The 10,318-nt window shown below is 31.3% G+C and overlaps 2 protein-coding genes across 2 annotated transcripts in view; both read left to right on the top strand.

Annotated features, from left to right (window-relative positions):
• The first annotated feature begins 359 nt into the window (after positions 1 to 359).
• LOC128181727 (uncharacterized) overlaps positions 360 to 10,318 on the top strand; it is a 48,003-nt gene continuing 38,044 nt past the window's right edge. The window contains exon 1 of the mRNA XM_052850238.1: positions 360 to 388. Within this exon, the coding sequence (XP_052706198.1) occupies positions 387 to 388 (2 nt within the window). The 5' untranslated portion in view covers positions 360 to 386. The remainder of the gene's footprint in view (positions 389 to 10,318) is intronic.
• LOC128181728 (uncharacterized) lies at positions 5,830 to 9,577 on the top strand. The gene is made up of 3 exons (XM_052850239.1): positions 5,830 to 6,060; positions 7,499 to 7,795; positions 9,042 to 9,577. Exons 1-2 carry the CDS (start codon positions 5,947 to 5,949, stop codon positions 7,760 to 7,762), a joined length of 378 nt encoding a protein of 125 aa, XP_052706199.1. The 5' UTR covers positions 5,830 to 5,946; the 3' UTR covers positions 7,763 to 7,795; positions 9,042 to 9,577.

Here is a 10,318-nt window from a genome sequence, read left to right as displayed (position 1 = left end):
AAACACATGTACATGTGTGTGCGGTTTTTGTAACCACGGATGCTGTAAGACTGAATTTTGAATATAAAAACCATTCTTTAGTTCGATTCGTCCCAATAGACAAAGCGTATGTTAGATAAATAAAACCCACTGCTGGATAGAATAAAATATCAAAAAGGAGGGAGGAAGAAATGGTTTTAGAGCTGACTTATTCTTGTCGGGTATGAACATGTGGTTAATTGTAAGAACTATATATATATATATATATGTGTGTGTGTGTGTGTGTGTGTGTGTGTGTGTGTGTGTGTGTGTGTGTGTGTGTGTGTGTGTGTGTGTGTGTGTGTGTGTGTGTGTGTGTGTGTATACTGATAACAGCGGGACGATGTACATCTCACTGTAGGACTAACATGTGAGTAGCAATCAGAGAGAGAGAGAGAGAGAGAGAGAGAGAGAGAGAGAGAGAGAGAGAGAGAGAGAGAAAGAGAGAGAGAGAGAGAGAGAGAGAGAGAGAGAGATCCGCATTTTTTTAAACACACTAGTGAATACTACGACATTTAAAACATACATAATTAAACAACCCGTTAACGTTCAAATATAACCAAGCACTTGTATAATATATCAATGACTGATTTTTATCTTTAAAATAATAAATTAAACCCAAAAGCATTCCTGCTACTTTTAAAGAATAAATAATTTATCAAATTGTTTACCCCTATAGACATCTAATTATGAATGTTTTATGTGAAAATGACACATCAATTAATTGTGTTTTGATTTTTGTTTTTTAAAATAAGATATGAATAAAATATATCGCTTTTGTAATTTAAAGCCCCCATCAAATCAAAATGAAATTGTGCGTATATTTTTATCGATTTAATGAACCATTTTTTCTGATATTTTAAAATCCTAAATATGAATATACTAAAATATATTTTGAGGTCCCCATTACAAATACACACATACTACACAAATGTATTTTCACGTAAAGATAATTTATATAAAATTTACTAAATAAATGTAAATTTTGATTTCAGGCCTGAGCTAGTTTGCTTAATTGTTTTTCGCGATAGGTAGAGATGTTCGGCCATGACTCTGGAAATTATCAAATGTGTTCAGTACAAAATCATGGACATGTCCAATTTGTTTTTAATATTCGGCGCTCTCCGTGTCTAGCTCCAAACTCTGTATATAGCTGAAGAAACATTATACAAAGTGACTGATTCACTTCCAAAATTATAGCTTAATCAACTTGGTTACGGAAATCAACACACAAATTAATAACAGATGTAGGGCACTTTTTGTTGTGACAAATTTAACAATCACGTATTGATTAAATCTTGATATAAAGTTTCCGATAATTCTGCTGGTGTAGTTTATAATAAAACTTCCTGCTTGTATTTGATAAAAATAAAAATTACTTCATAATTAAAATACGAATAAAACAACGAAATGACGCTCACTCTATCCGTCCATCCCAACCCTCATGTTCTATTGAATGAATGTTCTATTCAGTTTAAAGTCAATTTTCAATGTGAGACGAGTTGTGGAACAATAATCCACGTTCGTTGGATGGCATCTGTAAAAGAATAGAGATATTATTATGTTATTGATTTTTTTGTTTTCATGAAAAACATACATGCATGTACATGTACAGGTGTTTGTTTGTTTGTTTTTTGGGGTTTGGTTTTTTTTTTTGGTTGTTCTTTTTTAAAATCTAAACTGAACGAATTTTTAATTGCTTTCAAACGAAAGTTATTTTTAGACTTATTTGCTTGACCAGAAAAAAGCCATATAAAGTATTTTTACTTGATTACGCAATTATCCCGATATTTACATGAATTTTGATGAAGAAAACAAACTACTAGCATCTTTAGAGTTTACGTTTAGTATTAGGGAGGTAATTGGATTCACCATAATCAGCAGGCTTACATTGTTATATACACACTGTAAGTTTAGTTAACTTATTCCCAGTAGTACATTAGTCACAACCTCATTAGATCTACAGAGGAATTAGAAAACATTTTTCGCTGTGTTTTTCTTGTCCACCTGTAATCAATTACAAAAGCTACGAACCGACAGTACAGACCCCATTTTACTCAAGTTTACTTACAACAAATAACACAATTAGTGATCATGACATCGATAATTATTTGAGGGTCTTTGTTTTGGGTTCTGCAGGATCTGGTTGTGGATTGTCTTTCATTGTCACACTGATACATCATTTATACTTGATGGTGAGTTTTGCAAAATCATTTAGTCACGGTCATCTTAATATCACTTTACTTTCTACTTGTATACCCACGGCACTTTTTTTAATATGATAATTGTAATGTAATTTTTATAACTCATTTTATGGAGCAATACTATAGCTGTAACATTTATTTCCTTATAAATTGTGAAATTTGAAATATACATATACATAGAGTAATGTCCAACAAAGCATAGTGCTTTTCACGTGGGCTGTATCACAAAAACAGGCAACAAAAATTTGCACAATCATGATAAAATTCAAATGAAAATATTGAAACACATTAAGTTTCGTTACATTATTAAAATGATAAAAAAAACAACAAACATCAATACGTTATACATTACACACACACTACTGGCTCTAAAAAGTACTGAAAGTGCCATTTTTTACTGATAGAAAAATATGCATTGAAATAAATAAGCAGATTATAAGAAGAATAATCAAATCTAATTTTTGTGGTTGTAAAAAAGAAGTTACTGTTGATAAAAATTTAGCTAGATCTTACATATTTCTTTTTAAAAAATGCCCGGTATTTGTTTACCGATAATTTTAGATAAATATAATTTGCATGTTACAGTAATTAAAATTAATCTCTTAAAAATCCCCTGCCTGTAATTCTCAGTAATTATAAGCAATTCTCAGTACCAACAGTAAATCTCAGTAAATATCAGTAATTATCAGAGCTCACAGCAAAAGCATCAGTAAATATCAGTAAATATCAGAACCACCAGCAATTATCAGTAACAGCAGTAAAATTATCAGTAAATATCAGCAACTCTCAGCACTAACAGTACAATATCAGTAAATATCAGAAATTATCAGTAAAAAATGGCACTTTCAGTACTTTTTAGAGCCAGTAGTGACACGACACCGCCACATTAAAAACGTTCCCATTCTTTGACTTTGAATTCCAAAATAAAATTCACAGTTGATATTCTGAAGAAATTAACTCAAAAACTATATAATATTTTAAAACAGATTTTCCAAGACTATGAAAGACTTTAAAGCTGATGTAAATACGTTATAATTGTGAGCGTACGAGAGAGAGAGAGAGAGAGAGAGAGAGAGAGAGAGAGAGAGAGAGAGAGAGAGAGAGAGAGAGAGATGTCTTACAGATGGTTCCAATGTTCTGTGAAGGCATAAGCTTTGATTAAAAACAAATTACATTTTCAAAAAACACAGAATACCAGAAGAAAAGATTGAGCAAGCGTCTAAAATCGTTATCATTGTCATTGCTATCTCGCTACGCTCATGATCCCTCGATTTGATAGAACAGAATTTAATCTCATAGATTACATATCATACACGAAGAGAATAATGATTGATTTTTATGATTAAGTTTGAGTTAAGCATCAAGACTATTTTTTTCTGATAAAGGAGGGAATTATGAATTTCAGACGAAACGTCTTTAATCCCGAAAATGACGTCACAGGCATGCAACGGCAACCCTTACCTTACCCCAAGATTCTTAAAACATTCTATATGTATCTGTGAATGCAGCAATTGTTTTTGCATAGGATTTTTATAATCTTAATCAAAATGTAGATATTTCAAAATGCGCTTATAACTCCGCGTTTTGTGATTTTATCATTTTTGAAGCCATCTCACTGAGATAATATGTAAGCCTCTGAATGTACAGCGTCATGAATCACTGAGATAATATGTAAACCCCAGGAGGTACAGCGTCATGAATCACTGAGAAAATATGAATTCCCCTGAAGGTACAGCATCATGAATCACTGAGATAATATGAATCCCCTGAAGGTAAAGCATCATGAATCACTAAACTAATCTGTAAACCCCTGAAGATACAGCTTCATGAATCACTGAGATAATATGTACATTCCAGAAAGTACAGCTTCGTGAATCAGTGAGATAATATGTAAACCCCTGTAGGTATAGCGTCATGAATCACAGAGATAATATGTAAACCCCTAAAGTACAGCGACATGAATCACCGAGATAATATATAAACCCCGGAAGGTACAGCTTAATGAATCACTGAGATAATATTTAAACCCCTGAAAGTACAGCTTTATGAATAGTAGATCTTGACATGTTTCTTTTTGATCTCCATAGCTGTCCCTACTATTCATCGGTCTCATCATTCCTGAGTCATATCGGGGTCAACGTTCACACATCTGATACCTTTGGAATAAGTGACCTAGATATAACACATGACCCAAAAGAATTCGTTCTGTACTGTTCAAAAGGTACTGTTATTAATGATATACAATAAATAGGTATGAATTAGAATAAATTGATAACTTTACTTCTATTTTTTGGACTAAGCTCTAAGAATGAATTCTTTGAACATTTCATTATCATGTTGATATTGATGAAACAATATAACCATAAAGTTCGTTGTCAAAATATCTGCCCATCTATTAAATCCTTCCTAAAAATATTCAGTTCTTAACTTAAAATTCTTAATTTCAATCCCAATGACAGTACAAAAATAATTTAATATTTTCTGGCAGAAATGATCTCATACTTCTGTGGTAGATGTGTAAAAAAAAATATAACCCCCTATATTTTTTTCTTTCCTTTCCTTTATTTTTTTCTTTCCAATATTACAGGATGTAATGAACTGAAGGCTGAGGCAGTCTATTCATATCCCCTCTGGTTCAAATTTTTTATCTCTGACACAAAAGTGTATGCTCTCAGTTTTCTTTTTTGCTAACGTGTTTTTGATAAAAATGGTACTGTAGACTAAGGAAGAAAGACAAGCAAGGCCACAGATAGATGTAGGACAGTCAGAGACGCACAATACTACATGTAGTACTCTACGCCTTTCTCCGCTTATACCATATTTGTTCGCGCAGATATGGAATTCATTTCAATTGCAAACAAAAGTTACAAATGAAATCATTACTATTGTTAATAATACTGAAATAGTTCACCACATTTACAATTGTCCTCATATTTCCTAATGATTGAGATAGACCTTCAGCAGAGTAACTGATTTTAACAATTTTCAGCAACTGTTACCAAAATACAAAAATATAAAAAAAAAATGATCTATATTATCCCCGCAAAAATGTACTGAAGAAAAAATGTAAAATTAAATATATATTAGTAAAATTTTATTTTGATGGATATTCGCAAAGTACACGGTGATCACTATTTAATGTACATGTGTGTATATATTATGTTAAGTTGAAATGAAAACTTTACAACATATTGGCAGCAAATGCAGGCTAAGACTTTACTAAAGTTCTAAGTCAAAAAACTTTTTCAGGTAATCATAAAAGTCACGTCATGTTGTGCAAAAACTTGGCACTAAAGTCAGAGATTTTGGAAGGAACACACTCAATTGAGTACTCATGTAGGAGTCTTCCACGCCCAAAGTAATGTGTATTCATTTTAGAAAACCTAAGTACAGAATCATCAGTTCATGTTTAATTCTGGATGACGAATAAAACCAAACATTTTACGATATACGAGTCATGTTTGTATCGTTTTCGCTGGTAATAACAATGAAATATAACAAGAACAAATTCATCAATAATTAATTAATTTTGATTGATTGCCTGTCTATCGTACGGAGGCAGTGCGCTTATAAATTTTTATAAATCCAATGACATCATATAGTACATCACTCTAACCGGTATAAAGGACACTAACCTGAACCGTCTCTAGTAAAACGGGGACTTGAAGAGAACGTGAAGAGAATTTGAACTTAACCTTAAAAGCAGCTTGAAGTCATCTGAAGAATGTTTGGCCACACTACTGGTGTAACTGTTAGCCTCCTTGTGGCTCTGTGTTCGCTTGCAGTCTATACCTACGGCCAGAATGAGCCTGAAGTAAACACCAATCTTCTGAGACAGGTAAAGGTTTCTTCTTCGCTGTTCATATCATATTTTGGATTTAGTTTATAACTTTTGCTCAAACTAATTACGCAAAGTTTAAGTAAAATTAATTTTCTCTTTCCCCCGAGTAAACCAATGCTAAAGTGTAAGATTGTGTATAGTAAAAAAAAGATGAATTAGAAAAACAAAAACCGGTAAACAAGTACAATTCAAATTTATTTGAAGGACATGTTATATATATATTGAAAAATTATTTCTTGATTATCAGAACACGCGATTTGTTTTTAATCGTCTAGATTGAACATATCACAGACACCTTTTATGATTTCTTTTTTCAAAATAATTTTTTTTCAGAAAAAATAAGATACCACACCTAATATTTTTGAGAAATATAATTTAAAATTGCCAATTTTAAAACGTTTGAAAGTTAATCTTTTCATGCATAATATAATCACACTCACCAGAGAACCTTTAATTTCAATCACAGTTTCTTCGATCATGGCCTGACTTTTGGGGAATTTTAGAATACAATCTATGTAATGATTTCTAGAATCAATAACTATATATTGAAACTTTTGATATTTGTTGCTTCTATTGAATGTGATATTTATTTTTGACCTTACCTTTTTCGTGATGACACTTTTACTGCATGATTTTTTTTTCAAAATTGACCTCATGTGCGTCGAAAGTAGGCTTAACATGCGACTTGTCCGTATGCGACAAGATTTAAAATATGAAAGTCATTGATCATTGAACACTTAATTTTTATTCCATAAAAACGTTAACATGTGCTTTTTAGGAAATAAAAAGAAAACAGTCAATATCCCGTTTTGATGTCTTTGTGCCGTCTACATTTTTTAAGGATTTTAGCAAAAAAAAAAAAAATCTGGTTTCGAGAGTAAGAAATTCAGAAAAGTTCATTTTGTTTACAGTTATACATTTTGCTTAAATTAAATTGTAAAAATTAGTGTGGGATATTAATTCATAGTGTTCCTTTGTAAATTGTATTAGTTCCAAATCTGGAACCTGGTTTCTAAACATTAAAATGAAATATGCTTTTTCAAGGATTACAAAACCTATAGAACCCGTCTCAGTGCAACGTGATTTTATAATTAGCAGCTAGCACAAGAGAGATTATATATCTTCCCAAGGTCTTTAGAACCATTGTATATGTTATCATACTTTAGAAAAGAAGCATTTTGCCTACTCTTTAGTGAATACTCGATTTAAATGAATATATTCTCTTTTATTATTCAAAGTAGGATTATATTTCAAATACAAAACGTACAAGACTTTAATTGATAAGAAAACCAATCTCTTCAAAAGTTAATATTGGTTCTCGACATAATAAAATTATACGTTTACGTCATTATAGACTATAAAATTCAGGCAAATGAATAAAGCTTAGCGGTGCTGTAATTAAAGGTATGTAAGAAATTGTTTTTATTTTATCTAGATCCTTCAGGAAGATGTGGACCTACTTAGTGAGTTAGATCAATTCACTGATGACAAGGAAGACACTGAGTCCGACGATTGGCTGCCAGGCGGTCCTCCAGAGGACAACGAAAGTGCCGTACAAAAGCGTCTTTTTGGACACGGAACGAAACATGCGCAGAGAAAACGTTTCCTTTCACCTAGTACAGCTAAACTCCTTAAAAAATTACAGTCTAGGAGACCTCGACAAAATAAACGACTATTTTGTAATTTTGGTGGGTGTTGAAAGCGCAACGTACCATTAGAACCCCGTTTTCTCGTAAGTAAATACCTCTAATAAAGAGTACAGCATGTTTACCTGAAATGGTCTGCAGGGGATTTGTGAGAAAATATCCATCGTCCATTGATTTCTGGGATAGTTACAGTTTAACTATATATAAGTATATGAATTCCTACAAAGTCATGTTCAAAACATTTCACATAAAAGTGAAAGTCAACTAGCTCGGGGAGATCGCTGGGGGGGGGGGGGGTAGTAGAGGGGGTTGTGTACTTAGGTATAAACGCGCAAAAATATTGTGTACAGAAAAAAATAGTGTGAAGGAAAATTGCTACAGATAAGGTAGTAATAAAATACAATCATCAAAATAAAATTCATGTTGGTAGTGTTTTGAAATTTACAATTAAAAAACTTTAAATATTATTTTTTAGCACACTCAGTCACTAAGTTATCGAAACATAGTTATCACATGTGTAGAATCTCTCTCTCTCTCTCTCTCTCTCTCTCTCTCTCTCTCTCTCTCTCTCTCTCTCTCTCGTAATTCTAAAATACTGTTCTAATTACTCAAATGTTTGCAAGCACCACATGAAAAAATTATAATTACAAATCATATAATATTAACTGTTTAAACGATCGATTAATGATATTTAAATGAAGGATAGAATGACTATTATATACATGTATGATTTTAGTTTCTATCTGAGAGTGTCACATATTGATTGATATCTAGAAGCTAATGTAGCTACATTATTGATAATACTGTCTAGTTTATCATAGAAAACTCAAATGTGCACGATCTTTAAAAAATAATGAAATTACATAACACCCCCAACACCCCCCCCCCCCCAAAAATGGAGCTTTTGCGATAGAGGAACACCCATTTAGATTAAACCAATGAAAAAATCGCTTATAGAAATATTTCGTAAGAATTCTGCAGAACAAAATATGAAAAGCTTGATTTTATTGATAAATTCAAACAATTCTCAGCGATTGATTTAAAAAATATGATGGAAAAATAGATAGAAACTTTATAAAATGAAAATTTGTTGAACCTTATATATCCTCAATTAGTTGTGTACACACAATGAATGCATTCATGTTTAAGAGTCAATGTTGATCGCGAGGGGATTTTTGAATTATTTTTTTTTAGCTTTTAAAACCTTATCTATTTAATCTGCTTGACGAGTTAATCGTAATTGTACATAAATCACACTTGTTTAAAAAAGAAACTGTAAGATGTAGACTTTAATTGTAAAATGCTTAATTGTTTTCCCGTTTTTCTTTACAGTTTGTCCGTTGAACATGAGTGCATCAAGAGAACAAAAATTTCCAGCAGTGATTCGATGAAATCTCAACCTTGTCCCATTGATATCATCAAGGACATTCTTCATTTTAATCTATTAGAGTGCTTGATCTAATTGTATTTTCACATTACCTTTTCTTCATAAAAAACGTAACCAAAATACCATTGTTCTGATATATGTTCAACATAACACTACAGATACTGCTCACTGTCTAGACCACAGTTGTTTTGATATTAAGGAATATCCAACCACATTTGTTTTCGGCATTATGTTTTTTTTTTTGTTTTATTCATGCAAGTATATAGACACTTTAGCAAAAAGAATATGAAATAAAACTTCATATGGCGAGTATCTCTAAATGTTACAATTTTATGAAGTATAATCACAGTGTCAAAATTATATATCACCTTAAAGGAAATAAAAACTTTCTCTTAATTCGTTGTACGTGCAATTGATATTTTTTATAAATGATATTTTTAATAAGCAATCCGTGTTATCTCATCCGTTTATGTGATTTGTAATAAAATATCGTTTAAATTAAATGATTGTTTCCATCAATTAAACAAAACAGTTTTGATGATACAGGCAAGAGCTATGACTAATACATCTATTATCTGTCTTCTAGTGACCAATTAGAATGTCTGAAACACAGGAACTCGAACACTGAAATCTTAATTCTATTGGAGTTCCATTCTATAGTACGAGAGATGATTCACAAATATATAATATATTAGGTCAGGAGAGGTTGCGATAGATCTTGCTAGAGCTACGATCTGTCATTGGTCTATGAATCTCTACTACTTGTACATGTATAGACAGTTCATCAACTGTTACATTGCTCTTTAATACTGTTCAACGTGTGTGACGTCATAATTTATCACTAAACCTTTGAATACCCTGTCTTTATTATAATAATCTAATAATAATAATAATATGATAATTTAAGAATCTTGTCGACTTCCTCAGTGGTATGGTTTAACTGTTTATTTATAGAAATTGAAACCTGTTAACAGGAAAAGGTGTAAATCATTTTAACTAAACTATTAGATTAAGATAATAGACTGTAATTTTTGGCCTTTAACACTGATAAATCGTAGAAGTACTTTCTATTGTTTTATATATTTTAAACATCATTGAAACAGCTTGAAAATTACCGATTCCTTTTTAATTTTTCTCAAACAATTTTTGCTAATTAATAATCAAAGAAAATTGCTAAAAAAAATTCCGAAAATCATCTGGATTTTTTTATTTTACAATCTTG

Source organism: Crassostrea angulata, chromosome 4 (assembly GCF_025612915.1).
Source record: "Crassostrea angulata isolate pt1a10 chromosome 4, ASM2561291v2, whole genome shotgun sequence".
Classification (NCBI taxonomy): domain Eukaryota; kingdom Metazoa; phylum Mollusca; class Bivalvia; order Ostreida; family Ostreidae; genus Magallana; species Magallana angulata.
This window is presented reverse-complemented; position numbering and strand designations above follow the sequence as displayed.

What these genes read in the sequence shown, in the direction of transcription:
- LOC128181728 (XM_052850239.1), top strand. Translation starts at nt 5,947, where the DNA reads ATGTTTGGCCACACTACTGGTGTAACTGTTAGCCTCCTTGTGGCTCTG. An exon ending in ACACCAATCTTCTGAGACAG is followed by an intron (nt 6,061 to 7,498) that starts GTAAAGGTTTCT and finishes TATTTTATCTAG; the next exon opens with ATCCTTCAGGAAGATGTGGA.